Here is a 26,369-nt window from a genome sequence, read left to right on the forward strand (position 1 = left end):
GAGGGAACTAGCACACACCAGAGCGGCCAACATGGAGGCCACACTACACAGGCTGCAACCTGCTCTAAATACGGCTATGGTGGCCCGCGTCACCAACAAACAACCCTCGAGAGATGACAACAGTGGTGGATACGGCCAAAACAGGTGGCAACCGCGCGTTCCGGGACCCACAGAGTGTGGCTGGTGTGGTGGCCCACGACATGGCCGTCGCAACTGTCCTGCTCAAGGCACCACATGTGGAGCATGTGGCCGGAAGGACCATTACGCGAAGGTATGCCGATCGACGGACACCCCCATACAGCCCCCGCAGAACCAGCCGGAGAAGGCCGCGACTAAGAAAAAGAAGCAAGCCAGTGCCAGAAGGGTCGCAGTGGCCAGCTCTTCCACGGAGGATGAAGGGGATGATATCTCGGCGATGCTGCAGGCCCCCTCCAAGGACACAGACAGGAAAGGAAGGAAGGTATACATGGTGTCTGCACTATGCCAAGACCGAGGACCTCGCAGAAAAGCCGCCCGAAGGAGCAAATGCATGGTATCCATCCAAAACCAGTGCATTCTGATGACCATCGACACAGGCGCTTCGGTGAACGTCATGCCTGAAAGCATTTTCCTGACCCTAAGTCCTACACCAGAGCTGAAAAGCACCGACTCCCTGTTATATGCATACGGCTGTCGAAAGCCCCTGCCGGTCATTGGCAGGTTCCGCACCACGCTGGGACACGGGAAAAACAGACTATGGTCCAAAGTCTATGTGGTGAAGGCAGGTGTTGAGAGCCTCCTGAGCGGGGACGCAGCGGAGGATTTGGGTGTGGTCCAATTCATCTGCCATGTCAACGATGAAAAGGAAGTGGAGCAGATGCTGAACCAGTACCCTGACTTGCAAGAAGGCATAGGCTGTCTGAAAGGCAAAACCATCAAGCTTCATATTGATGAGACAGTGCAGCCGAAAGCCGTCCGGCACCGGAGAACGCCTTTCCACATGAGAGAACAAGTGGAGCAGGAACTCAAGGCCCTAGAAGAGGCAGGTATCATTGAGGAAGTCACAGGGCCCACACCCTGGGTCTCTCCCATGGTGGTAACACGGAAGCCCAAGCAGCCATTGATCAACTCCAGCCCCCGCGCGTAGGCCGCGGGCCCGCGAACTTAACAGTCTACTTCAAAAAATGGTCCACAATTATTCAACTGGTTTCATTGTGGGGAGGCATTGACATCGCTCACCTGCTACTGTCACCAGGACCGTGGATTTCCATCCCTGTGACCGTTTATTAAACAAAAAAAAAGCATTCTGGGAGTTGTAGTCGTGGCTGCTCTCAGACTACAAGGAACCTCCTGCACTTGTTATTTCTTAAATGAAAGCCGAGGATGCAAGATGTGTCAAATTGCTGGGGGACACCTTGCTCTTCTCTTTTGCCAACACAGAGGCTGACATGCTTGGGGGTGCGAGTCGTGCGACTGTTCTGGTCATTATAGGGCCTCCGCGGTCGCTCCGCCCCCGCCGCCCGCCCCCGGCTCACGAGGGCAGGTGAAGGGGTGGAGGCGAATAGGAAAATCAAAGAGGGTGGAGATATTGTGGCAGGGGAGTAGAACAGAATGCAATAGACAGAGAAAGGAGGAGAGAGAGCGAGGCAGCGGGAAAACGTGGGAGGGGAGGAGTGGGGCAAATTAAGAGAGCGAGGGGCGGAGCTCTCGGCTTCTGACCAATGACATCCACGCGGGGGATCCTGGGAATCTCTGCAGGGTTTGGAACCGTTCAATTCATTCATGGCTCAGTGAGCAGCAGAGCCGCCAGACTGCAGAGCCGAGGAACACCGCCGCCTACCCGACAGCATGGCCCAGCTCACCGACATCCGCCGCGTCCTCATCAGCGACAGCCTGGACCCCTGCACCCGCCAGATCCTGCAGGCCCAGGGCATCGAGGTGCAGGAGAAGCAGAACCTAAGCGCGCAGCAGCTTGTCGCGGAAATCAGGGTAAGGAGCCTGCGGTGCCAGTCCACCAATACCTGGCCCAGATGCAGGGGGCGATCCCTGCCCCCCCCCCCCGATTGCATATACCCAGATGAAGACACCTGCGCCCCACACACACGTCTTGGCACAAACCCAGGCAGAGACAACAGCCAGAGATCAGACCGCAATCTTGCTATGAACTCTGCAACCCCATCCCTGAAGAATTTAGGTGCACAGCTCAATGCCCCACATTGAGAATCCTGGGTCCCAGGCCTGGCAGTAATCGTGGTAAGGACACTACACCCCCAGACTAAAAGCCTTAAGGTGCAGGTGGCGCAGCACCTGCCCCCCCCCCTCTCCCCCCAACTGCTCCACAAGGGGTGCTAGCTAGACACTCCAGATTTGGTGGAGCCTGGTAGGGATTCTGCAGACCCAGGAAGGGGTCCCAGCTTACCCCATTCTGCAAGCGTGGCACACACTCGGGCAAGGACAGCTGGTCCTCCGATACTGCAGGCCTGGCACAGATGCAGGTGCTGTCCTCTGTACCCCGGATTCTGCATGGCAGTCTGCTAGAGGCACAGGACCCCTGCAACTCCAGATTGCCCAGGACGGACAGGTGTATGCTTAAGGAACTCTCTGCTGCCAAGCCCCCCAGGGTCGGCAGAGAAGCAGGAGAGGATCTCTCTGCTAGATCCCTGCACCACTGGACCTTCAGTGGCCTGGCACCGATCCAGGTGAGGACACCCGCATATTATGCCCAGTAGGGTTGCTACCGAACCAGGAATAAACCTGTGCAGTAAGGAACTCCTAAGAGCCTGCAGGCGGCATGGGTCTAGCAAGGATCGATGCACCCCCATATCTGTCGGATGCCTGTTGAAGATTGAGGTATCCTGCTCCCCTTTGTACATTATGTATGGCACAGATCCAGTTGGGGACCACTGTGCCGCCATGCCCACTGGCACAGTCCCATTTGAGACCCCATGCACCACCATACCTTATATTCTTTTCATAGATCCACCCATGCACCCCACTATCACGCTGGTTGGGCACAGATTCGGGTTAGAACCCATGTTGGTCTCATTATGCCGAGCTGGCACAGACCTAGGCACTCTCCCTAAACCCTGTGCGTCAGGCTTGGGTCCTGGATAGAGCCTCAGCCCGCCACACCGTGCAGGCCGGGGTACAGACCCGTAAAAGCCAGAGTCTAGGAATACCCTTCCACCCCCCAGATACCGCAGGCCTGACCTGGGAAAGGTAGTACCGCCCTCCACCCCTATATCCATCAGGACCATAGATCTTGCTAGAGAATGTCTCCCAGAACTGCCATGCTGGGCCTGGCATAGACTGGGGTGGGCACCCCCGGGTCCTGCAGTCCTGCCTTGGCAGGTCTTGAGAGAGCTTTGCTGGCCTGAACCATCAGCAAGGTGGCAAACCTTCCAAGTATAAGAAAAGCAATTTTAATTGTGAATATTAGCTCCTGCTGAAGCACCCCTGATAAACCAAAACTATTGCATTGTGGTACAGATAGGTGGGGGGTGGGTACACAGATTGTGAGTGTAATTACCCACCCATTCACTCCTCATACAATTCTAATGTCTATGGCCGTTCCCACTTACTTACTACCTACCGCTCCTTACCCAAAATGCATCCTACTGTTTGAGTTAGCTTGGTCAAACAGTAACATCAAACTATGTACTGTAGGGCCTGCTAGTGTTATTTTTAAGCGGTCTCCATTGAGTCAATAGCTTCATTGCAGATGTAAATGCAATGGCCACGCAAACAGTTTTGGCATGTATGTAGATGGGGATTTGCCAGGCACTGCTATCATATGAACAGGTACTCGCAACACTTTCCAAGTAGTTGCAGCCCATGGCCTGGCCGTACCATTATGGCAGTACACAGCAAATGCCTATCCCATGGCCACGCAAAAGCCTGAATGGTTGGCTTTGCCAATGCTTGTGGAGGGAAGTCTGAGATTCAACTGACATCAGCCACTTGTCAAATTGCTAGTTGGTGGCCTATTCATTTTTGGTGTGCATTCTGGGACTTGCAGTTCATTTTCAACAAATTACATGCGTCAAAGAATTAAAAGTAAACCGGTCAATGACATGGTGTGTTCTGCTCGGCGCAACGTTTGCGCGAATCCTACAGTGCCGTGTGACCTACGCCGTGTTCGGGTCTGGAGAATTCTTTTTAGTCTGTTTTGAGCAAAGCGCGCCATGCACAAGTGGGTCAAGACGGAGAACGCAGATGAGAGTTGGCGCGGGAAGGCGGAGGCACTGGGAGTTGGGATGACCGCAGGTGGGCTAGGGCTGAGGCTGCAGCGTGGCACGCGCACGGCCAGGACCACGCTCCTGACTGATGCAAGACGCCAGCTGTGTTTCACGCTCTCAACAGCCGACGCCGGGAGCCTTTGGAAAAGCGGTGGAGCCTCCCTCGCAGGGGGAGGGATCACAGAACGGGGGCAGCCAATGAGAAGGCCGGGCCCGCTAATCAGTGCATTGCACCCAGAGCTGCAAGGAGAACTCCCTGAACGCGTCGAAGGCACACGTTTCCCCTTTGGCTAGTGCTGAAGCGGCGGGCGGAGCCACATCTGGGCGGTGGAGGTGGCGCAGGGCTAGCTAGCCACCCCTCAGTAGAGCACGGGGCCGTGAAAGGCGCCAGCTCTGCACAGTGCAGACGTTGTAGACATTAACCACCCTTTGGGTATAACCGAGTTGCTGAGAGACTTATATCTGCATTAATCGGGAGTTTCAGAGGCAGGGCCATACTTTGGTGGAAGGTCGGTCATTATCCCACGATAATGACCCATCCCTCAGTACATAAGGCTATATTAATGAACACACTGGGTGTTGTTGCAATCTAGAGAATCAAATGTGTCTATTATTCTTGCATTGGAGTGAAACCTATTTTAGGAAGAGTGTTTTTTTAAAAAAAATTTTTTTTTTTTCCCCCCCAAGATCATTTTTAGATTTAAGCTCCCCCCGCCCTATAAATGGGAATACTGGTGAATGTATGCATGCAGAGCTAGCTAAAGTTGCAGGCAGGGCTGCTTCTGCTCTGCAGTAAGTGGACGCCAGGGGGGCGAGTGCTGACGCCATGCACCTGGCCCTGTTGGTGCCCTATGCCATGGACTGGTGCAGCATTACATGGAATTCCATATGCTCCTCCCTACCCTTGTATGAGATGGTGGGTTATTTATAACGTGCTTAATACCCAGAAGGGTTCTAAGCGCGGACCCGTGGATCGAACCTGTGGTGCTCGGTGTCGTCTTGCTTCCAAGGTGAGCACGTAGCCCCAGAGCTATCCTCCCACCAAAAAGGAGTCTTATAGCTTTGTGTGGGTAGGATGAAGCATCTGCTTTATTTGGCAGGAGTAAACTCACTGGTGAGCGGTTTCGACAACTCAGTCTCAGGGTTCTACTCTGGCTGGCGTCCAGGCTGAGCCCTGCATGTGGAATGATGTGTTTCTTCCGGGTGGCACCGGCTCTTTGTCTTTACTGTGCACAGGTCTCTTGACCTCTTACACATTTCTTGTTACTTAAGTCTCATGATCTCTTAAAAACTGAACATGGCCATATGACTTCATACACTTTATTTGTACTCTGGGTTCATGACCTCATACACCTTATCTTGTTCACAAGTCTCGTGATTGTTTTGCTTGTACCCACCCACACATCACGTGGCCTTTTACATTTCAACTAACCTTCCCCCCCTCAGTGCTCCAAATAAGATTTTGAAGTGGGAGTATTTTACTCCCTATTTTTTAAAGTTGGGAGTGAAATTATTTTTTTAGGGAGTAAAAATGTAAGTCCAATTCCCAACGGGAACATTTTATAAGCAATTAAACATGTTTTAACTGGGGAAAGGAAATGTTTTTGTAATTATTTCTTTGCACCTAGTAATTCATACCCATTAAAAGATAGATGTTTACTTCTTCCAATCAGGCAGTAATAATATCAATTTCTTCCTGTGGTAATACGTGCACAGCTGGTCCGAACATATCCATGGAGCTGTGTGGGTGAGAGCAGGGGCACAAGGTCATGTGTGTCTGTCGCCCATTTTTTGTTGGGAGTATTTTTACTCCCTATTTTTTTTTTCAGAGGCATTTGCCTATTTTTAGCGAGTAAGTGGCCGATACACCCCATTTTCGCAGGGCTGCTTCCCCTTATGTCCAAGACCTCTCTGCGTTCTTGGACCTCAGAGTGCCGTTACTTTAACTGGTGACTGCACATTATCCTTGAGGTTCCAGACTGCTCTTTTCGCTATGGATGCACCTTATACCTCTGCCACGGTGTGACTCCCCCACAGCTCTTACCACAAGGGGTTTCCTTCTTAGTTGGCCCAAGATTTGTGCCTACATTTTGATCCCTTGTCCAGGCCACGATCCTTGCAACCTATATCACCACAATCTAGATCTTATAAGGAAGATGTTGGCGTATAACTTGTACACGATTCATGCATTGTTCCGTCCCTCCCTTTTAATCTTTTATTCTAACCGCGTGTTTCCTATTAGCAACCCCATATAGAAGTTCAGCCAACCCCCCTCCCCATCAATCCCTCATCAGCTCAGTATTTCCAACTACATAATATACCATTCACGGTTCAGCACCAACCCACATTATGCCTCTTTGTCCCCACCCAATTCTACAGGGATTTCATAAAAAATGTTGTACCCATTGAAAATCCCCTGTGTAGTAGATTAGTAGTGTTCTTACTTATGCACTACATCCTAGAATGTTGAGCATTATTTTACCCAACAACCCCTCAATCCTTCGCCTTGAGGAGATGATGTTATGAACTGCTCTCCCTTGCATCCCGCCGTGAAATCTTTCCCCAGCCACTACTACCGTGCAGTGTCGACTCCCCCCTCCCCCTTATGAATCTAACAACCGTTGACTGGCAGAAATTCCCAACCCTAACTGGCAGACTTCCTCACCCCTGACCCTTGATTGACGTGCATATTTCCCAATCCGACCCCCGCCAAGCCTTTCGTCTTTTAGAGGTGGCCTCATGACTGGTGACGAATTTACAGGAGTATAAGGATGAGTAGAGGCTAAAGCTCCTACTCGGCCTTCACACTTCTACAAACCAAGAGCCAACTCAAATATAAAGGTAAAACAGGCACAGTCAAGAGATCTACCTCCTTCGCCTTTTGTTGTAACGTGGGCCGTGGGAAGGCTATACTTCAAGAGGGGGTGAAGGTGATTAATTAGTGATCCAAAAAGGGAAGTATAACAGTTCAAAATAAAGGAATGTCCGATCAAGGCTTTATAAAATATATATACTTTAATCACACCCACCATATGCAAAAATAACGAAATAGAAAACCTTGCATGAGAAAAGAGCACAGAGTAACCAACAATAATGAGATGCATCACTCGGAGTAATGAATCGAGGGTGAAAGGCAAGTAAAAACCACAACCTTTAAATGTTCTTTAATAGGATATGTTCTAGTGTGCAAAGGGGATATCAGTGACCTAACCAGTCTGTAGGGCCTAGAATGGACCAAGTGGTCAAGTCAATAGTACCTTTTTTGCAGTTTGATTGCATGGAACCAGGCTTCAAGCTGTTGTGCGAGCGGTTCGAGCCAAGTTCGGTTATAGCAAGTTGTGTTGATCCAACTCGTGAACTGGCATTGAGCCGAGGCAAATACAGTGCTCAGCACGGTTCGAAGTGGCATTCGAGTCATGCAGGTTGGAGTGCTTACCAGGATCTGTACGGAGTGCAGCCTGTTCGTGTTGGGGTTATCTCTGGGTCGGGTAAGAGAATGATGCTCCTATGGACCCAGTCAACGGTTGGCGACAGTTAGAATTGATGATCCTGATGCTCCAGTGTGTGGATCGACGAAATGGCAGTTTGTGGTCGAACATGGTCGAGTCATTTGTTTAACTGCTGGTTCGATTCAGCGACTGACACTCCAGCAGTTTATGTCGGGGTCTGGCACTAATCAGTTGATTCAAGCTGAGCAGTTGATGGGCTCTGCGAGGCACAATGTGGCATCGAGCTGGTTTGAGATGCAAGCATGCAGGTTTGAAGAGTTTGATCGAGTACCAAAGGCAGCACCACTGGTTTGAAATGCGGGTAGCTTCGGCTTCCTGTTAGGCAGAATCCTGTGCAGTTTCCTTGGGGAACACTGCAAAAAGATTAAGACTACAGGAGTAAGCAGTAAACCCAATTGGTAGCAGTCTGCACCACCTAGATTTACCTGGTAGCTGTGGCTGAGCAGTCAGACTTCTCTCAAGAAGAGTAGGGCAGTATGTAGAGTATACACAATAGGGCCAAAACACAGTAGAGCAAACAAACACTGACCAGAGCTTTGTATAAAAAGTATATAGTTATTTATTTAAAACACACTTTGAGGCATATAGTAGCATTCTCAATCAAAAGCAAGTTAAAACAGTCAGGTGAAGTATACACACCTCCCTTAATAACTATCAGACAAGTCAGGGTTAAACAACTACTATTTGTTAGAACAGATGTGAGCGCTTAACCAAGATGGCACTCTGATAATGTAGTTATAGGGAGAGAAAAAGGCAGAGCATAGAAGTAAAACAGTTCCCAAAACTTCAGAGCAAGGGGAGAAAGGCAGGTTATACTGTAGAGTCGAAGTTCATAGGCCAGGCCCACTTTAAATGGAGTCAAGCGAAATGTGCCCAGGATCACACGGTTTAAAGTGCACTAAAAGTCTTTGCAGAGTGTTCAAAAGAGGTTGGGATGATGCAAAAGATATAGTTAGAAGGCCTGGAGCCAACCCAGTTTAGAAGCCAAGGATTTAAGGGTCACCTTTAGCAATCTGTAGAAAGGGAGGCCAGGCAGGACACAGTACCTTAAAGAGAAAGGAAGCTCCAGCGGGGGCAGTTGTTCCTGGCAGTGGTTGAAGTTCTTGGTTCCGACCAGGGGAAGAGAAGATCTCGTCGAGGAGGGAACGTGGAGTCGTTGCACTGCACAGGGATGAAACCAGCCACGGAGTTCCCGATTAAAAGGTGCGGTCCTTTTATTCGCGGTCAAAAGTGGTGAGCTTGGCTATCCGGCTGTCGGGGTGCTTGGCACGGGCGATTCGACCAAGAGACATCTTTAGAAGGCGAAAAGGGCGAACTGGTTGATCCCACCAGCTCAGAGGAAGAAGACTCGTCCAGCAGATCTTCTCTTGTCATCAGGAAAGTGGTGAGGTAGTTGCAGCAGGGCTTCACCGGTGGTGAAATCGTTGCAGATGGTTCAGCTTCTTCCCTCTTCGGATTCTTAGGTCCTGTGGCGACTTCTGAAGTTCCAGTCCTAAAGGCCCTGCTTTTATGCAGCAAAACCCCCATTCATCAGCCTAGCTGTCAATCACACATGCTAAGCCAATCAGAGTAGAGTGCGACTGGGGTTGCTAAGGCAACGCAGTCCAGGGTGCCAATTCCCCCCTCCACCTCTCCTGTGGAACCCAGACAGAGTGGCACCATTTGGGGGCTTCTGTGTAGAAGCTCGCCAAAAAAGTGGAACAAAGGGCTCGACCTTGGTCAGAGTTACAGAGACGGACACAAAGGCCATTTTAGAATCGAGTTCTGGCAAAAAGACACAACCGGTGATTTAATATTAAATAAATAAACCGGCGGTATCTTTAACATTGCACCAAAAAGTGGTGCGTTTAAAATCAATGGGAAAATCCCATAGAGAATATTCCGGTGGAATATTTTGCGTGGTAACCACTGCCACCAACCAGAAACTCGACGAGGGGGGACGGGACAGGGCCCCCTCGAAAACAGACCCAGGGGCAATCGAATTACCCCTTACAAGTACTTCCACAATATGATGGTTTGTACTGGTTTTGTTCACAATTTTGGACTAGTAAAGCCAATGACTTTACATGCCCTGGGAGACAGTAGTCAATCCCAGGGTATGGAGTCTGTTTGGGGGTCACTGTGACACCTCAGTGTTACTGCACTGAGGGTGCTGTGTAACACACATACCAGAAAAACAGATGATACCCTATGGAGTAAAAAGAAACCCCATAGCCCATAAGCACATAACAAGTCAAAGACATACCCCAAATCATGCCTAAGAGTGGGAGTAAAAGAGTCTCTCTTAGCAGGAGAAAAAAACAAACCCCAAAAATCCAGCAAAGCTGCTGGGGGACTCACTAGGTTTGGGAAATTAGGCTTATAAGAGAATTCTCCCTAACACTTCCCGACTCCTGTTACTTTTTCTACAGCTTTAGGCACTCTGGAAACCCACACCCCTTTACAACGCGGGTATCTTCGGTTCTGCCATGCCAACTTGGAGTCTCCAGCACTCTTCTGTCCCTCGGCTTGCTTCTTGGTACGGGCACCAGTCTTCAGCTTGGCTCTGCAATCTCAGCCACCAGGTGCACATGGAAAGTACTTCACCTTCAACCTATTAATGCGTGTCTCAGTGCAGCCAAGGCAAAGTAATATGTCATCTGCTGAAAGTCTTATACCCAACCACAGTTCTGGTACTTTTTTCAAATTTAAATATAAGAATAGTCAAGCATGTTAAAGACAAGATATTTTGACCTCTCCAGGTAGGCGAGGCACTCTTCTATATTCTATGAAATGGGCATCCTCTTTGCCTCTTCAGTCTGCTTTACTGCCACTTCAGGTTAATCCTCTTACTAGCAGCCAATGAATTCCCTTCCCCAGCTTTATTTCCAACTATTTGGCTCCAGCCGCTAACTTGAAGCTGTAGTGCCACACTACTAGCTTCAAATAACCACATCTCACTTGTGTAAGAGGATACTGGACCTTAATAATTGTTCATGTTAGTTGTATTGCTTTCAAACAGGGTTGTCTTCGATCTGAAAGGGTTCGCTTCTTGGTGTGGGCATTGCTTGTTTTCATTATGCATACAACAACTTCTACTGTTAAGAATGTTCGTTCTTAAAGTTACAAGGCTCAGTCTTAAAAGGAAAATTGCTTTTAGCTACACACGTCAACTCTTTCAGGTATATCCTCCGCTTCCACTGTCTGTAAGAGTTTGTATTACACAGAGATACTTTTCTACTCCAGTCAGAGATTTGTAATTGGTCACACGCGACCTTCCTCAGATGCCGTAAAGTATAGTAACACTTGTGAAAGGTAGCATCACACTTTTCTGAGCCTTTCGAAAAAGGTTCTCCCTTTTTTAATTGCAGACAAATATAGCTTTCAACAATGGAAAAGAAAAGCTTTTCTTCATACGCGAGCACTGTAGCTTTTAATCAAAGTGCGCTTGATGCATTTCCATTATGCAGAAAAACTTCCACAACGACGAACAGCTTCTACTCGCTTCCCTTCTTACGCGAGCCACTTGAAAGCTGGTAACGGCTTCCAGCAAGAGCTTAGTAGTGAATCTGAACGCTGAGCTTCATTCACCGACTTCAGAAATGCTATGGTTACGGGTTGCTTCGGCTGCCTGACTTCTGTTGCTTCATCTACGGCTTTAGGCACTACGGAAACCCACACCCCTTTTCAACATGGATGTCTTTGGTTCTGCCACACCAACTTGGAGTCTGCGGCAACCCCCTGTCCCTTGTCTTGCTTCTTGCTATGGACCTCGGTCTTCAGCATGGCTCTGCAATCACAGCCACTAGGCGTACCTGGGAAGACCTTTACTTTCAATGAGTTTCTCTCAGTGCAATCACGGCAAAAGCAGGTGTGTGGACACAGGACGCCCTCTGTACTTGCAGGTGAAATCTGCTCTCTAATTGTCCTGGCGTCCATAAGTGTTCACATTTACTCATGAACTGACACTGTGCTTTTGTCCTTCTACTACTACTACTGCCAACCTAGCAGCTTCTCTCCCTGCTGTTTCTCCCTTCCCCACCGGGCTGCAGCCTTTTATGCCTCTTAGGTGGGGCAGTTACATTCAGGTGTAGGCTATAAGTGTTAATTGCCTGACCCTGGCAAAGACTGTTGAGCCTAATTGCCTGTCCTCTACTTCTACATTCCTCTTCAGCCCTCTTCTTTGTCTCTGTCCCAATGGGACTCTGGGACATGTAGTTCATTTTTCCAAAATTAGGATTTTTCACACTTTGTAACTGTAAATCCCTTTGTATTTGTAATAGTTAAAACTTATGGACCCTCTATTAGAGGAAGTTGGTTTGGATGAGACACCATTTTCGCTATTCCTTGTAGTTTACCTTTGATAGAACCAAAAATATTCTCTTTTGGTATTATAGGTTTGGGTGTTACAACCTTTGGTTAAATATAAGATGATAGAAGGTAAACAAGCCATAACTACTTCTGTCATAGTGGTAAGAATCTCCCTGTTAGAGGGGAAAATGCTGTGACTCGTCCCATGGAATCTCCTCACTATCCTGGGCCCTGTCTCCCCCCCCCCCCTGTGATCCTCCTGCAGTACACCATGCCCGGGTTGGGATCAGGAAGCGTCTGCCCTCCCCTGGCCACCTGGGGAGAAGAGTACAGGCAGGGATTTAGTGAGGGATCCACAGGATTCTTCACAGATGTCAAGCAAAAAGAGTTATGTTAGCGGTACTTGTATAGCGCACCGTCACCAACGGAATTGGTCCCCTGGCGCTCTGGCGGATCTGCAAACAGGGAGGGTGTGTAGGATTAGTTGGGAAGAGGGGGAGAAGGAGAGTGGGTATGATAGAAGCTTTATTTTCCCCATTTTATTTCGAATTCTACAAGTGCCATAAGTCAAAGCAACGTGAGGCTAGACAATGTCCTGGGTTTTGCAAGCGTTTTTTCGAGATTGAAAGACACTAAAGATACTGCGATTAGGCCTCCCGCTTGTAGTCGCTGTTTCACCGAGACACGATGCCCGTAATCGTACATAGGAAACCGTTTTTGAGCGTTGTAAATAGACCTATGAAAATTAGTGAACCAGTTTGTAAAGTTTCTTTTTTGTGATTTTTTAATTGCCTTAAATTCCAATTTCCGTAATTGGAGTTTTTGTGTTGGAATTTCGAAGCAAAATGCCCCTGTAATACTTGACACTCAAACGTTAACATTTATTATGATCTTGCCTGGAAACGAAGGCTATTCCATCCCTAATAAAGAGCTTGCTGTTTAAATGCTGTGCCAAAAACCGAAGTCCTTGAGGGAGGGCGGGAAGGGAAATGTCTGGAGAGACTTTCATATGCAGTCCCCAGGGCTTTTGGGGGCGGGGGTGATATAGAGGGCAGCCCCTGCAGTCTCACTCTCGAGGCCAGCTAATATGCAGATGGCGGCTGCTGCCTGCTGAACACCCCCCCCCCCCCCTTTGCTTCTCTACCTCACGCCCTCCCTCCTTCTGCCTGGGGATTTGATCAACCGCACAGACTGGTTGGTCAGAGCCCCAAGCTGAGAAAGGGGGGGGGGGTTGTTCCACAAGCAGACTTCCCCAGGGTTAGTTCCCACCATGACAGTAAAATGAGTAAGCACAAGATGCATGGGACATGTACAGTGTTTGTTCAGGGCTCAGACGGCCTCTTGCTGGGGACTTTGGTGCCGTCAGCACAGGGAGCTTCATTGTTTGTTCAAGAAACATTTTACGCAAGGCCGGCGCTTTCCTTCTGCGTCGCTTCCCCATGAGAAACTCGGCCTGGCCTCTCTGTACCCTATGGCAATATGTATCCAGTCCAGACTCTGCTCTTGTGGGTCGCCAGCTGCTTTCATGTGATGGATCCAAGCTTGCAATCGTCGCTAACCTGACTCGCCATATCACAAACTACTGTAAAAAAGCCAGCTCCTACACAAGCATACTAACCTCTGCCAACAGGGCAGTTTCTAGCCAACTTGGTGCACAGGGCGAAACATCAGAACGCGCCCCCTCTCCCCCCGACTGGCTCACGTCACCCAAACTACACCTGTGTCGGGCGACAAAACCCCTCCTCAACATGGGTTGAAATTAAATTTAATTGGAGTTCTACAGATGCCGTGCTGTACAATACGCAAGGTCATAGTGACCGTTTTTCCAGAAGTACTTGGTTTAGGGATCTTGAGTCCACGGTGACTAACCATTAACAAGACATTGATCTTCCTGGCTCCGGGATGCTCGATATTCCAGTATTCCTGAGCAGGATCAATATGAAGACCCGCACATTTGACCGCTGCACTTCCTTGAGCAGGTTGGCAGAGAGGCGCAAATACACGATATATACACACACCAGGGTTTGTTCGGGACTCCCGGAGAAGATACTTAATTTAATTTCACTTCGGCTCCCTTCACTTATACGATTTATCCTCTACCTCCGATTTCATCTCCTCCCACTACTAGCTAACAGGAGCTTAGAGGGGGGGGGGGGGATGAATAGAGAGGGGCGCATTTGCTGACTCTGTAAGGAAGCACCCAATTTGTTAGGCTCGAATTGATTGTATGGTACATCTGGCTGAATTCGGCCATTACCATATTCAAAACAATCACATTGGATATTCACTACCAAACATGGGGGTTGCATGGGTGTCCCCCGTGCCCCTTGTTTGGTAGTGATGGCCTTTGGGGATAGCTGGGGCGAGCAATACAAAAAAATGTAGTTGTCTGGATGCAAGACTTTGTACAGTCCTTGCTCAGAGCCATTTTCCATATTGAGCAATTTGCCTCTCGCTGGGGGTCAAGTGCAGAAAAAAAAAGTCGATTATGTGCAGTGGGATGTGGTGTCACCAGATTTTAGCATATCCGGGTGAAATATGCAAAGTTCATTCAATTGGTTTTGCATAACCATACACATTTCACAGGGCGAATGGCATTTGCCTTTCATTAAATCAACACAGACATGATATTTTCTTGTAATACCGTTTTGAAAACGGTAAAAGGTGTGCATGTTTTAAACTCCAAGAATCAATAGCCATGTTTTCCATGGAACTTGCATTTGTTGGTCATTTTTCATCAGGTAATCTGGTGAAGCGCCCGGCCTGCGAACAGGGCGACCGCAGTTTGAAACCCAAGGTCGGCATAAATTCAAAACGGACAGTTTCTGATTTTACACACAGCTTCTAAAATATCTGAGGGGGCGGGGAGGGGACAGCGTCGTCCTCTGAAGAAAGTGGGCGGATGCTGTCACCCAGCGTGTATCTCCGACTTCAGCGCTGTGTATTTCCTAGGTTCCATCTTCCTCACCCTTCCACCCTCTCAGACGTACCAGCTTGGGATCTCCCCTTAGTTCTCAAGAGCCAGCTCCAATCAAAACTCCCTCAGAAGTGGTCCTGAAGTGTTTCTTATTTAAAGTCTTCTCTTTGGCAGCCGTTACATTGGCTGGCCACATGGGATAATTGAAGGCCCGCCTCCTTTCACATTATCTAAGTTATCTTCCTAATGGTTTGGTGGTACCCCTTTTCCTGATTTAGTCTAAAGGTCTTCCCTGCTTTTTCTTTGCTCAAAGAACATAACTGTTTCCTCAGTTGCATCATCTGGTCAGTTGGCTCATTGCTGGATATAGGGATGGCGGTTTGGGTTTATTTACCTAGAGCCCCTCTTTTCCGCATTGAACAATGCCCTCTTTATGGACTTTGGAATTGGGCACAAAGGCAAGAAGCCTACCACTGCTACCTTAACTCTGCGCGTTAGGCAAATCATAATTTTGGCTTCTGAGCAGCAGCAGGTTCCCCTAACTGAGATCTGAGGGTTGTTTTACTCTGGGCATTGTGACTTAGTGGGCGAGAGAGGAGGTCTCTCAATGGTGGAAGTCTTTAGGGCAGCCCCCTGGTCTTGTCCCTCGACGTCCGTTAACCCTTACAGTGCACTTTGGATGGATTTAGACCCCGTAAGATAGCAGGCCTTTTTGAGACCATGCCTTCATATTGCCTAATTTGAGAGGAGGAGCGAGCACCAGGTCTGCCCAACCCAAAAACCAGAGGGACTCTGGCAAAAAAAAAATGTTTTTTTGTTTTATTATGTCTTTGGTTGCAAGTTAACTTTGTACACATTGACCATTTAAATCAAACCTACAATCTACATGAGAATAATAAAGCAATAACATTTACGAGCAATACAAAAAAATGTAGTTGTCTTCTTGCTGCTGGCCGTGCAACCGCCCACGGCCAGCAGCATTAAGACAACTTGCGGGTTGCCCCACGTGGTTTGAGCAACGCACCTGCTGGTAAAACTTTTACACAGGTCATCAATTTTCATGATCTCATACTCCAGACAAAACCTGTAGCTGGGATCATCAAGGAGCCAGCCCTGATGAAGAACCACGGGTCCGAAACGCTTTGTTGGAATGTGCATCTGTCTCAACACCCACGCTGATATTTGAGGAGATAAATGAAAACCTGAAAATGTCAGTACTGTTTATTTGTTAAGCTTTCTGGCTAATTTCAGCATCTCAGGTGTTCCATCCAGAGTGCAACCAGTTCTGATGAACAGTGAAATCCGATTTGTCTCAGATTTGCGGGTCACTTCACCAAACATGCAGGGGTTGAGAAAGTAACCTGCCCCTGGAAACTGGTGACTGTAGCAAACCAGTATTGGCAGTGCCAACCATTTGGGCTTTTGTGTAGGCATGGGAAAGGCACTGCCATTGTTGCATTACCTGGCCATTGATGAAAGTAGGTGCAAAATGGTGAGTATCTGGGCATCGGATGGCAGTGCCTGGCAAATGCCTAATAAATATAGACAAGACAAAGCTGTTGGCTTTGCCAATGCTTGATTTTAACAGGACTTCAGTGAAGGACATGCCTAGTGCTTATAAATTGAGTGGCTGAAGCCAGGCCTTGCTGATATATTTCTATTGCACAGGGAGCAGGTTTACAGCTCCAAGTAAGTCGTGCATTCTCAGAAGACTGCTTTGAATAAACACTAGGAGGCAATATGAGTGCAAAGTTTGATAAGGCTTGATTTAAAGCGAGCTCAAAGAGTTCCCACAATGAGGTGTTTTGCGCAGGGAGGGGGCCGAAACTGGGTGGGTTTGGCCACAGGGATTAGCATGGGCAGTCAATGGGTGGGCAAATAACCAAACAATACCCACAATCTGTGTGTCCATCCTCCTATGCCATTTCTCCCCATCTCTAATGGTTTTGGCGCAGGCGCAAGCGCCACCTAAGGGCCTAAATCAGTGACCCAACTTCTTCCATAACGTATGTGTGTTTGTGGGGTTGAATGTCTCCAACAAGCAATCTTTGGATAATGGTATACTGCGGTGCATAACACACTTTTTTACACACTATATCCACACAATGTGGTGTGGTAGCTTATTTGTTTGTAGAGAGCAAGTTAGCCATGACAACTTTTGAATCTTGAGGTCACCAGAAACAGAAACTGGAGTCTTACTGAGTAGGATTGGTGGAATCTTACCTGTCATGTGATAAGATTATGCGTGGTGACGGCGTGCATCACCACGCACGCCAATAAAGACAGCCCCGCCTCTGCATGCAAGGTAGTGCACGAGCAGGGGCTGTGTGAGCACGGTCTCCTGGTCTCATTATCCGCCTGCCCCCTTACACTTCCCCCAACCCCCCCTCCGCCCCCCCGCGATGGACGTAACACTGGATTACAGACGGCCAAGTGTTCTGAGCTGTGTGAGTCCACGCCATTATCCACTGCCGGCTAGCACAGTTACTGCGACGCACGACACGTGCAGAGGCGCTCGCCTCCCTCCAGTATCTTGCTGGTAAGAGCATGCTCGACGTCTCATGTTGATTAGCACACCGTAAACTGGCGGACACTCCCTTAAGGAGCACTTTGATGGACTTAAGACACCAGCCAATTGATCCACCATGGTTCCTACATCAGAGTAAACCTGTCGGCCACAGATGGTTCCTCCAGCACATCAGGGTTGCTGCTCTCTGGAAAGGGAGTGCATGTGCGTCCTGGGACCCTGTTTTGTTGATGGACCGATAACTGATGTGAGCATGGGTTGCGACTCCTGGAGGAGTACCTGTGAGCCCATAAACCAATAACTCAACAGTGTTGCAGCTCCCAGTTAGGCACACTACTGGATCCCTGATAACTGGTCTACCGTCTGAACATGCACCCACACCATGTCTGATGACGATAGGGCAGCACCCCCAAGAGGGAGATCACACCCCCCCCTCCTTGATTGCAAGGGTCCTTGGCACCCATTCCTGAGTTTGATGCAGACAGCTCCCTTGCCACCTTAGGCCCTAGATGGCGCATGTGGGCCAAACGACTGCACATGTACTTTGACGCGACTTGTGAACTCGGTGACCAGGCCGGTAAATCTATGTTACTCTACTCTGCAGGCCCGGCAGTACACCGTGGATGGCATGTTTGCAGCGGCCATGTCCGCCCTGAATGACTACTTCGCCCCCATGGTGAACACGGATTCCGAAAAATTCAACATGTGAACAGCAACACAAAAACCTGGTGAGAGTCTGGACGGCTAGCATGGGTGCTTGCGCCACCTCGCTTCCACATGCGGGGACAGATCCTTCGCGAACCGGGCACCACCATACAGCACATTTTAGAAGTGGGACTCTCCCAAGAGTTTGCAGACGCTAGGGCATCTCACATGGAATCGGTGCTCAATTTAGTGAAACTTGAGAATGTGTTGCTTTAGGCAGGCAACCGTCTGGCAGAGGTGGGGAAAAGAAACTCCTGGCAGAGGAGGGAACAGCCTTGCACGGCCAACAATGTGGCATGCGCCCAATTTGGCTATGACCTACCAGAACGAGTGCCCAGCTAAAGTACACTTGCAGCAGGTGTGGCATCCAGAAACACTTTGCGAGTGTGTGCAGGGCACAGGCCCCTGCGACCCATTCAAGAGAGAGAGAGACCGTCTGAGAGCACCGGTCCAATGCAATGTTCCCCAGGTCACTGCTGTGGAAGAAGCCCAACGGGACACAGGTACTGTTTTGGAGGAGGAGGACAGTGTTTTCATTTAATCCGTGCCGACAATCAACAGAAAAAGAAGCGCCAAACCAAGCGGTAAACCTACTAAAAAAAGAAATCCCAGCACTTATTGACAAAAGTGCATCCGTAAACGTCATGGCGGACACCCACTTTCAGACACTTGAACCTCCACTAAATCTTCTCTCCTTATGGCCCCCTTCTATCGGCCACCAGGACAGTACACTCTCTTCCTCTCGGATTGGGCTGACCTGACCTCCTCTCTACTATCCTCCTCCTCCTCTCAACTCCTTTTGCTGGGTGACCTCAACATCCATCTGGACTCTCCTGACTCCATAGCACCTTTCCGCAACCTATGCGATTCTCTCTCACTCTATCTTACTCTCTGCGTCCACGCACATAGTGGGCCACACTTTGGATGCTGTCATCTCCACCAACATCTGTCTCACTACCTCCCTCTCTTGGACGGACCACTCTCTTCTCTCCTCACACTTGAAGCTCTCCTCTCCCCTTGCATCGGCACACCTGGTGCTGGTGCGGCCACTTGGTCTCAAAGTCACCAGACTCATGAAAATAGTGACATTGGCTCCCTTATCCTTCACCTACTCTCCGACTGCTACGGCTGACTGCCACCCTGACGCAGCTCTCGCTAACTTCAATCTCTATCTCTAACACCCTTGATACTCTTGCCCCTGTGTTGAGGGTCCGACTGAGCCTTCCAAAAATTGCAACTCTTGGTACGACTCTGATCTGGCTGCCCTTAAACGGAAGTATCAACTCTGCAGCCACACCAAGAAAATAATCTTTATTCAAGCCTGCATTTCTGTGGCATCAAACACGGCCAAACCTTTCAAAGTCTATAAGGAACTGGCCAATCCTGCAGCAGCCTCCTCTTCTGCTCACCCACCCAGGACCTTTGCTCGGCCCTGGCTGCACACTTCACCACAAAAACCCAAGACATCCTTTCCTCTCACTTCCACACCACATCATACACCAACACCTCTGGAGCCTCCCTTTGTCCCTCCACCACTCTCTCTTCTCACTCCCGTCACACCTGATGAGGTCGCCAGACAAGTCCCGGTTTATGAAGGCTTCATCCAAACACGTGGAACCCTGCCCTCCAAAATCATTAAGAACACCATTGACTCTCTTGCTCCAGCCTTGGCTGATCCCTGCAATCTCTCTTTTGCAACTGGACTTTTCCCAACTTCTCTCAAGCACTCCCTTGTGGACCTTCTGCTTAAGAAACCATCTGCCGACTCCTCCATTCCAGAAAACGAATGCCCTATCTCCATCACCCCAAACTCCTAGAGAAGATGGCTATCGCTCAGATCACCCTCCACACTGAATCTGCTGCTTGCCTCCACGGCCATCTGTTTGGCTTTAGAGCATCCAGAGGCACAGAAACTGCTCTTCTGAAAACCCAGGAGGACCTGCTCTTAAATCGTGACACTAACACCCCCTCTATCCTCATTTCTCTTGACCGCTCCTCTGCCTTTGACATGGTAAACCACAACATCCTGATCACACTTAAGAGAACAAAGGGGGGAAAACTGCAGTTTAACGGAGAAATACATTTTATTGCATAAAAGGGGCAGTGTAGGGGCCACAACCGTCATTCCAGACTTTTATTAAAGGTGACAGTATCCCCCTTTGAACCATGCTAAACCGATTTTTTTTTTTGTGTCGTAAACATAACTAAAGTCATAAATGAACATTTGATGTGGGCCTTCCCTTGATGCCAAGATATTTGAAAGTTAGTGTGAGAGTGAAGGACAAAATTAACATGGGAACTATGAAGTGGCATATTTTTCACTGATATGGCTCCTGAGTAAATGAAGAAAAAACTTAACTCTGCATAGGAAGAGCGTGCCGACTTCAGATTAGCATCATCTGATTTGCCTTAAATGTAGTTCTTAAAAATATATTTGTACATGTAAAGATGTGAAAAATGAGGGTACTTGTCATGTTGATAGATTTATTTTTTAGTTTTCAACAGGCCGAGCCCACTGTCGGTTTGCAATGACTAAGCTTTCTCCTCCCACAGCTGTCCAACTCACACCCCTGATCTTCTTGTCCTATTAGAACACAGGAGGGATGTGGGGGTAGAGAAAACCAACCAATCCCTTTCACAGGAATCCTGACCAGTTTGTGATATCATTTGCCCTATAAGTAGACCAGTTTGCATTAGAACTAGGCTTTTTCACTTATTCCGGGAGGCAACCTGATGCTGAACTCTTGCGAGAAACATCTAACCAGAAGGGCCCAAATCTTGCATTGGAGACAGGAACCAGGAGACATAGAAGCTGACTGGTACCCCTTGGAGAATTCTGAGGAGACTATCCTTGATGAACACCCTTGCGTTGCCCTGCTATTCCCTGATGCCCATTCCAAGGCATCTCCTGTAAGTAAAACTATCCACAAAGACATATATTGTGTAGGCCCTGCATTTTTCAAGTATTGAGCTAGTTTATTTCCCCGTAGCAAAATATCTTGTTTGTCTGTGTAGCTCCTTAGCATATTTAATTAAAGTAAATCGGTTAATTCCCCTTTAGAAATCACGGGATGCATTTTGTTGGCATTCGAAACCAACAAGCTTTTTCCAGTACGTTTTTGAGCCGATGTAGACCTAAACATTTGCCAGAAGAATTAATCCCAAAACCTTGTTTCCACGTGAGTGTGCAGGGTGCAAAACAATATTCCCCATTGATCCCCCTTCATTTTAAATCAGAAGTGTGAAGCCTGGTAATGCCTTTTGCATGTGCAGGGTGCAAAACAAAATTCCCCATTGTGCTCTGACCAAAACCAGAAAGCCCTGCCTGTTCTGTTTTGGTGTGGCAAACCAAATTTCCCCCATTGCTTTTCTGTCCCTAATATTACATCTGGGGTAAGAAGTGAAAGGAAAAAAATGATTTTGTCCCTTTTTTTAAAGAGTGCATTTTTATCAGAATTTAATCCCAAAACGATTTTCCCATTGTGTTACCACTCTCTGCCACTTGCCTTCAATTCAGAGGGGTCAAGTCTAATTGATTTTTCGGAAGGTTGGGGTTGCTGGGAGAAAGTATTATAACCAAATCAGCACTCATGGTGTGTCTGTATTGCTGGGTGATTTGAAGGGAAATTGTGATTGCATATCTCAGTGTTGGTGCCGTTGCGTATCTCAGTGTTGGTGCCGTTTTAAGTAATTTTTGTTCTTGTGTTGCCACAGCACTGGTGGCTGATGTTAGTCTGTCAAATTTGGTTAAAAGAAATTAATACATATATTCTTACTACCCATTGGCCTGGTTCTTAGTCCATTGTGACACCGGGCACTTGTTGGGGTTGGGTGCGAGACGGGTTGGAGACCTTACCAAACTTAACCGAATCAAAATCATATTGATTTATTGTGCGCCACATTCATTGGGGGGAAAGGAACTCCCTGAGTTGAGTGTGATGGCGTAGTAAACTGCGACAGGGCATTACAAAGAAGACCGCGATAGTGCCCACTTTCTCCATTGCTATTTGTCCTTACAGCCAAACCATTGATGGCCGCTCTGAGATGGAAGCTTTGGAAAAGGATATTCTGCTGTAAAGGGAACCTAAGGTGGTCTCCTTGTACGAGGATGACCTTAACTGTTTGTGTGGGACCCACAGCCTACATTTCCTGAGATGCTGGTGGGTATGGTGCAGTATAATCTGGTCTCTGAATCACTGATCAATTGGCAGAAGTCTATATGTTCTCGGAAGGGACATGAAGAGGAAATTCAGTTGGTTATCTACTGGGTCCCGCACTCCTTTAGAAATCTTGGGATAGCTTTTATACTTTCAGTTCACACCATATTACAGGAAATTATAATTGGACCTAGTTGCTCGGTTTAGTCCTTGGCTATGCTCCTTTCTAAGAAAATATTCAAAGAAAGTATCTTCAAGTCACCGATTTTAGGCAGGTGGAGTCTCGTGGATAGCATTTGCCACCTTCAATCTTTTGTATGAATGGGTGGTCCCAGATAATGAAGGGTAATTGCTTTGTATTTTAGATTTAACATGCTGTAGAATGGTTTAGTGCTGCGGAATGGACTGCGGAATCTGAGCTATTAGCCAGGATCTGTACGTGTAGGCTAGTGGGGGACCCGCAGTATGGGCGGTGAAGATCGAAGATGTATACAGTGGTAATTTAGACAAGGGTAACTTGGATATGGCATCGCCTCCACAGAAAGTTGCATATCACAATTCTATATCGGCTGGGGCCTCTTAGCCTAATGCATTATAAAGCCTCAGGGTTCTCAATATCACGGAGAGAAGGCAATGGGCTTAATTGCAATGTACAACATGGGGACAGCTCTCCTGAGATGTAAGGCTTGTGAATGTTCAAGATGTTTCAGGCAGAATATGGGCTGGCAACCTCGCAGTATAATGCATATTACAAGGTACGCACAGTGTGTGGTTACTATTAGCCAAAGCCTCCTAATTTGCTAAAGACATCCCTATTGCTGCAAATGCTGGACAGTCTTTGAGGAGTTAATAGAGAGATCAACGTATACAAGGTTTGTTGTCTATGGGATGCAGGATGACTTGGTTTGGAGTGAGATGGGTTGTGGAATTGTGGGCCAAAACAATCAGGTGAGTTGGGTAAAAAAATTTGGTTTCATCAGGTCAGTGCCCTTTATTTTGAGGTCTAAATTAATAAATTTCTGCTTTCTGTGCAGGAGCGATTGTATACCACTACTTGGCGTTTCTCTCCAGGGGAGTTTGTGACGTGACCCGAGTGCAGTGGTGAGGAATCCAGATTCCTGTGGCTTGGTTGGCCCTTTCCAGCGGTGACTGTTTGGTGGAGGGAAGCCTCAGTACTTGGAGGTTTACGCGGCCGGTCTCTTCTGCATGATCCTCAAGTTTGTGTTTTGGGGATAATTCTGATTTTAAAGCGGGTGCAAAAAAGAACCCAACTGCTGTGTTTCTGGGTCTAGTGCTATATAAAGGGCAGCTAGTGATCTGCTAGTTGCAAACATGCTCCTTGCCAATAGATGCTTGTCGTCATGATCTCATTGAATCAGAGACTGTCGTGGACTCTACTCCAGGAGGGGGTGTAATGCATGGAGGAGACTTACTGAGTACAATGCAGGGGCCACTTTCCTGAGCTCCCTAGACCCTGTTCTCAGAAGCAGGGAAATGGGTAGATGAAGTGGGATGATTCAGAGAAGAGATCTAGCGAGGGAAGACTCCAAGGGAGTGACGGCCTTTTAAATAATTTTATTGTGTCTACCTGGGTAAGAACTTCTGCAGCTGTGGCACGTACGGCAAGAACATAATATTGATGAGCTTTGCCCCGACTCTGTCCAACCTACCAAATTAAATTTATCCTTAACTAGCCAACTAATTAAATGAAATTATTCTTTCTATACAGCCTACTTTTTTTTAAATTCCATTCTTTATTTTTCTTTTTTATTAATGTTTTTGCTTGTAATGAATTTTGCTGATGTTGAACAGGAATTTTTTTACACTTAAAGTACATCTTTTCTTTTTTTTTTTTGAAAAATGACTAAAGATTAGGGAAAATACTGCCCTATATTGATTGTTTTATTTTTTATTGTATAATTAGTTATAAAACTTTGACACAATTTAAAAGAAGTCAAATTTCATAACACACAAAGACGAAGTAAAATGAAGAGAAAGTAAGTCACATACTTTCCCCCGTACAATACCTATCTATACATGCAAGACCCTTGTATGTATCTATGCATAAATATTAATTTACCTCAAAAAAACATAAACACACAATTCATATAACATCTAAATCAATTTCATCTCTTTAAAATGTCATAGTCCTAGATCACAATCATATAATCCCAATAGTGGGATTATATGATCAGTGAGTAAGAAGAGAAAAAGAAAAACCATGTATCAAATGCAAAGGATATAGTCCATTGCCAACCGATGGCACATCTAAAATTACGTAAATCTACTTCCAATGTTCAAGGCTCAAAATTGTGTGGATTGTATGGTAAGCAGTTCCTCAACATGGTTGGCATAGTATCATGTATATGGCTCAATCATGCTTTGACATGAGGTCAAGGCATGCCTAGTGGGTTCGATTTCATTGGTCTCGGAACAAATGCGGTACCGCGATTGACCCTAAGGATACCTAATGAGGCACCTTTCACTTCCATAACTTCCAGCCTATCAAGCCGAAATAACATAAATGTATGCCTCATTTTAGGAGGAGTCCGCTTTATATAAGACTGAGGGCTCTTGTATGGCAAATTCAGTTGCACAAACGTCTATAGCAATTTCAGTTTCTCTGTTTTCTCAAAATTAGTGGCCCAATCGCATTTTTCTGCAGAATTTTGTTAAGATTTGAGCAACCAACCCGCACCCTCATCCCGTCTTGGGGACCATGAAATTTGTTCAAACAATTGATCATTCATTGCCTTAAACGTCCGGAGAGTTGTGGTATTGCAATTTAACAAAGCTGGCCTCATATTAAATAATAGAGAACACTTGTTTGCCAAAATTAATTTCACATATAACTTCCCTCTATTGATCCCAATTAGGGTGGATATTGAAATTAGGCCAATCTCCACATGCATGGCATTGACATTCATGGAATCGGGGAGTGACGGCATCCTCCGCAAAATATAGCCTTCAACACGATCGGCCTTTTCTGTATAGTTACCATATGAGGATTCAAGGGCATAGGTCAATGTTGGTACTATCTTCTCCTTGTATACACTAAGCATACCCAATGGGCTAGAGCCAGCCGTACTCTTTGAAAACTGATTTGTGACAGCCAGCAATGAGGAAGCCCGGGATCTTCTTTTCCACAATGTGTCCGTTTTTGCCTTCATTTCTACATCTACATCGTATTCTAAATAAGTATAGTCAGTAACTCTTTCCATGTTTCCCAGTTTGATAACAATGCAAGAGTAGGATGCACATCTTTTCCCAAAAGTCACACATTGAGTTTTATTCAAATTAATCATAAGGCCATTGTCATTCGCATATTCGACCAAGACTTCAATGCTACGGCATAAGCTCAGATATGTACTATCAAAGATGACACAGTCCTCTGAATATCCGAGGCCTCTAACCTTAAATGTCTCTATTTTAGGGAATGCATTCCTGACTGCACGCAGTTTATCACTCCGATCAGATATAAATAGTTTGAACAGATACCACCCTATAGTTATGGTGATGGCCTTGAGTTATACGAAATCTGAAGGGGGGCACTTGGTGAGTGCCTCCGTGGAGACTGGGAAGAGTTTTCGATTTTCAAACGTTTTGGATTATCTGGGGACTACTGCGAGCATTGCCGCTGTATCTGTAGTTCAGTGCCTTTATTGGGAAATCCCACGGGAATCAGAGCGAGTGGGGGAGGACATTTTACACCTAAAGTGATGACATCTTCTATGTAGGTGGTACTGGGTCTTTGTGCCACTGTCCATGACCGAAGGCAACGGCTAATGGGCCCCAAAGAAACCTATTGGTGCAACGTTTACAGTGGCCATGGAGAGTTAAGGTAATCCGATTTAACGCAACGAAACCCTCGAAATTCAGCACTCGCATTTGGAGCATGTCCACCTTAACTTTGCACCCCCTGTTGGGCAGCGTATGGTCACAAAGATGGCATCACAAATGACACCACTGATGATGGCCATGGCTAGTGGGCTCCAGAGAAACCTATTGGTGCAACATGTACAGTGGCCATGGCTACAGGCCTTGGGT

The 26,369-nt window shown here is 47.4% G+C and overlaps 1 protein-coding gene across 1 annotated transcript in view; it reads left to right on the plus strand.

The window, feature by feature from the left end:
• The first annotated feature begins 1,587 nt into the window (after positions 1 to 1,587).
• The window catches only part of PHGDH (phosphoglycerate dehydrogenase), a 172,420-nt gene continuing 147,638 nt past the window's right edge, over positions 1,588 to 26,369 (plus strand). Inside the window, exon 1 of the mRNA XM_069651768.1 lies at positions 1,588 to 1,968. Coding sequence (XP_069507869.1) covers positions 1,828 to 1,968 — 141 coding nt within the window. The 5' untranslated portion in view covers positions 1,588 to 1,827. The remainder of the gene's footprint in view (positions 1,969 to 26,369) is intronic.

This window comes from Ambystoma mexicanum, chromosome 3p, assembly GCF_040938575.1.
Source record: "Ambystoma mexicanum isolate Mex_15411 chromosome 3p, UKY_AmexF1_1, whole genome shotgun sequence".
In the NCBI taxonomy this organism is placed as follows: Eukaryota; Metazoa; Chordata; class Amphibia; order Caudata; family Ambystomatidae; genus Ambystoma; species Ambystoma mexicanum.